General features: G+C 47.1%; 1 protein-coding gene across 1 annotated transcript; it reads left to right on the top strand.

Annotated features, from left to right (window-relative positions):
* Nucleotides 1-223: 223 nt before the first annotated feature.
* Nucleotides 224-3,629, top strand: LOC124703332 (MAGE-like protein 2). The gene is made up of 2 exons (XM_047235547.1): nucleotides 224-1,128; nucleotides 3,252-3,629. The coding sequence occupies exon 1, from the start codon at nucleotides 239-241 to the stop codon at nucleotides 1,124-1,126; it is 888 nt and encodes a 295-aa protein (XP_047091503.1). The 5' UTR covers nucleotides 224-238; the 3' UTR covers nucleotides 1,127-1,128; nucleotides 3,252-3,629.
* Nucleotides 3,630-3,922: the final 293 nt, after the last annotated feature.

Here is a 3,922-nt window from a genome sequence, read left to right as displayed (position 1 = left end):
GCGTGTAGTAGAATCGAACCGAAGGTGAAGGAGAAGGACGAGCTAGCTAACCACCAGCAAAATCACGGCGCGCTTTCCCCGCAAATCTCACGCGCTCCCGTCTCCGCCGTTTCAACATCCCCACTATTCCTCCTCCTCCCCCAGATCCCAAATCACCATCGCCACTCCTGCCTGCAACCAAACAAAAACCCCCGCTGAATCCACTCCTTCCGCCACCGCCACCGCCACCGCCGTCACCATGCACCCCTCCTCATCCTCCTCCTCGTCGGCGGCCCACCCGCCGGACGGCTCCAAGCCCCCGCAGCCTGCCGCCCCGGCCATGGGCTACCCCGCCAACGCCGCGCCCAACCCCAACTCCAACACCGCCTACTACGCCGCCGCGCCGCCCCCGGCCGCCAACACCAACGGCACGGCCGCCTTCGGCGTCGCCTACCCGTACCCAGCCCCCCCTCCCCAACACCACCACCACCCGCCCCCTCCCCCGCAGCACCCCTACCACCACCACCAGTACCACAACCCCTACCACGCACCCCCACCCCCGCCGCCGACCTGCCTGCGCCGCCTCCTCGCGCTCGTCGTCGCCGCCTTCCTCCTCCTCGGCGCCGCCACCTTCATCGTCTGGCTGCTGCTCCGCCCGCGCGCGCCCGCCTTCTCCCTCGCCACGCTCGCCCTCTCGCGGGTCGCCTACTCCCCCGCCAACTCCAACCTCTCCGCCGCCTTCGACGCCTCCTTCCTCGCCGACAACCCAAACGCCAAGCTCACCGTCTCCTACTCCTCCCTGCTCGCCTCCGTCGCGCTCGCGCCCTCGTCCCCCATCGCCGTCACCTCCCTGCCGCCCTTCGTGCAGGCGCCCCGCAGCAGCACCGCGCTCCCCTTCCGCCTCCAGGTCGACGGGGCCTACGTGGGCCCCGACGAGGCCGCGCCGCTCAAGAGCGGGGCGAATGGTGGCACCATGGAGGTCCAGGTCAGGCTCACCGCCGTCGCCGTCTTCGATCGAGGGGGCTGGCGCACACGCCGGAGGGTCATGAGGGTCATTTGCGAAGACGTGCCCGTCACTTTCCGTGGGAAGAACGCCACCGACGCCAAATTTGAGGGACCACCACGACGATGCGAAGTTTACTTGTGAAGGTACGTGCCCGTCACTAGTTGCCATAGTACTCTAGTAGTACTTGTTAATTTACATCCGTGTGATGAACTTCCTGTATGGATTATTTAGAAGAGCAGCGATGTGTCTCTGTTTCTGTATATTCATTCCTCATGACTTGGTTTGCGCAAGTGGAAATATGGTCGAGATTTTGGTCACCCACACAATGTGTTTGCCCTTTCAAGTGTAATGGAGAAGAAGGAACCACAGCTTCACTGCGTGCAAGTCTTATCAACGGGACTGAGAGAATCACACTGTTCTACTACAACATCTAAAAAACAGTAAAGAGTCCAACAGATGTATGGACTCACAGATAACCTTCGTATATTCGTATTATTAGTCAAAGTTAGGGAATAGAATATCTCCCAGACTATTAGTCAGCTTCTTTTTTTATAGTTTTGTGAGCATATATAGTCAAAGCAAAGAAGACCATCAGTTAATAATCCCCACTGTCATCCTTGATGTCTCAATCGAACGAGATTCTCTATTTATTTAAAAAATGCAAGCCATCCTCTCTACTAGGTAATCTGTATGAGCTGGATGCCTAGCTCGGTTACCATTTTGTTTTGGGACAATTTTTTACTCCATTTTGTTTTCTTATCTCCAAAATGGCTGGGAAGCTTAGACACTCATGGATATAGACTTGCCAGAATATATATCTTTAAATAAGTATGATCTATGGTATGATTTTAGCAGTGGTCATAGATGTTGTATGTGCATTCTAAATTCTTTTTCTGATGGATTCTTAGTTGTTTGAGGCCAAGATCTAGACAGTAAATATTGTCAGGTGCTTTCTCTATTTAAATTACATAGAGAAATGGATATAGTACTAGTTTGTGCAGAATTTCTGATTGCTGCAATTCAGAAATAGAACAATTGTTACATGAAGTTTAATTTTAGGCACACGCCGTATCTCTGATTGAGCTTAGGTACTTGCTGTGAATTTTCTCTTTTCATGATATAAACCTGTACATTGGCATGTAGCTTCATGGACTTGATGTTCAGGGTCCCCATAGCGATAGGCTGAACTGAGATCTGTACCGAATGAAATATTTTAGGTGTGCATTCTCAGTTCAACCCTTGTATTGGTGCACAATACCTCACCCAAAACCTGGAAAACAAAAGGAGGATAGGGCACTGTCTTGGATCTGACTTATTTATTGACAGATCTCACTCCACTGGTATGCTCGTCAAGATGAGTGTGTTAAGTTCTTGTATAGACTGTCCATACAGGTGTTTTTTTTGTTGGTGGTAAAATTGGGACTTAATAAAGATTTTTCCTTATACCGTAGTTGCCTGAGCTTTACTTGAAACTTTGCACTCATAAGAGATAATGAGTATAATCTAGCTACGCCGTTAACCTCTGTTACCCCTATTGAGATATGGAGAATATGTTATGCTTGCGTCTTGATGGTCAGCGATTCTTCGTGAAGTTCTTCTGCGTGGCTAAGTTCCCATATAATAAGTTCTAAAATATCGCTGAATTATTATTTTCGGACTATGATTACCTGCGAGAACATATGTTTGCATTTCTGCATCCTCCTGGAAACCTAAATAATTGACCACTGGACTACACTCTCTGACTGTTATGTTTACCGCTGTTAGGAAACCCCATGAATCGTAGTTTGGGTGCTGTAGTGTAACAGCAGGAAGCTTTCTTTTGTTTCTGTTTCCTTAATTGTTGCTTGAAAGGAACTTTATGCGCACTGTTCTTTTCTTCATGTTATAGTTGGTGTCTTACTATTGTACTCCAGCTGCATATAGTGCTTCTCCCGTTTTGTCCATGTGCTTAGTACCACTTTTTACTTTGCATATATTGGTGGTGCACTTGTTCATTGTCAGCAGCTCTGTCACAGATGATGTTTAATGTCACCAGACTACAGAATCATATACATGTATAACAAATCAAAACGTTTAGCTGATTGTCTTCTGAATATTGCTACACCACGACCGTGCACCAACGTTAAAAACAAGACTATTAGTTGAGATAGTTGAGATTGCCTTGTGGTGTATTGTACGTATATTCTGGTTGTCTAGTATTTAAACTCAATTGTGCACCCTTTAGGGTATCTATCATAGTTGACTGTTTGCTCTTGTCCCTTCCCAGGATCATCCATGGTTCTTGACTACTACAGATGTTAATCTAAGGGACTATCTTCAATATGCACAAGAAGTTAACTGGCTCTATAAGAAGTTGGCCAGCAACTGATTCATGAGTAATGAGTGGGTAACTTACCTGCCTGTCAATAGAATTTGCGACAAGGAAGATTCTGGAATGATTATAATGCTTAATGGTAGTATTTGAGTTTTTCACCTATCGCGTGAACGGATGTCGAATATAGCGACCGAGTGCTAATGTTGCAAATACTTAGCAAGAAAGATTATCAATGGTTGCTAATTTGCTTGATGAGAGAACTTCAGACATGTTTGGCCTCAGGGGGCCTTCGTACTTTAATTTACTACAGCTTAAGAAATGCACTAACCACGTAATGTGCTCATGGTTTAAGTTTTTTATGTCTAGGATCTTTGGTGTCATCTGTAGCTTGGTTAACAAAATTGCCAGAAAAATAGTTCTATTGTTTGTTTAGGATGGGCTGTTAGGTGAGATGGGCTTCTCAGTTTTAGCTCCTTTGTTGGCTACAGATGTATGTCCAACATGACGTTTCTTATATGGACTGATAAGCTTCCGGAGCATGGTGTTGTAGACTAGTTGTGTAACCATTTCAGAATCATCTGGTCGAAAGGAACTTTTTGTGTTCTGCATTTAAGTGTTTTAGA

This window comes from Lolium rigidum, chromosome 3 (genome assembly GCF_022539505.1).
Source record: "Lolium rigidum isolate FL_2022 chromosome 3, APGP_CSIRO_Lrig_0.1, whole genome shotgun sequence".
In the NCBI taxonomy this organism is placed as follows: domain Eukaryota; kingdom Viridiplantae; phylum Streptophyta; class Magnoliopsida; order Poales; family Poaceae; genus Lolium; species Lolium rigidum.
Note: the sequence above shows the minus strand (reverse complement) of the source record. Positions and strands in the feature narration are given on the sequence as shown.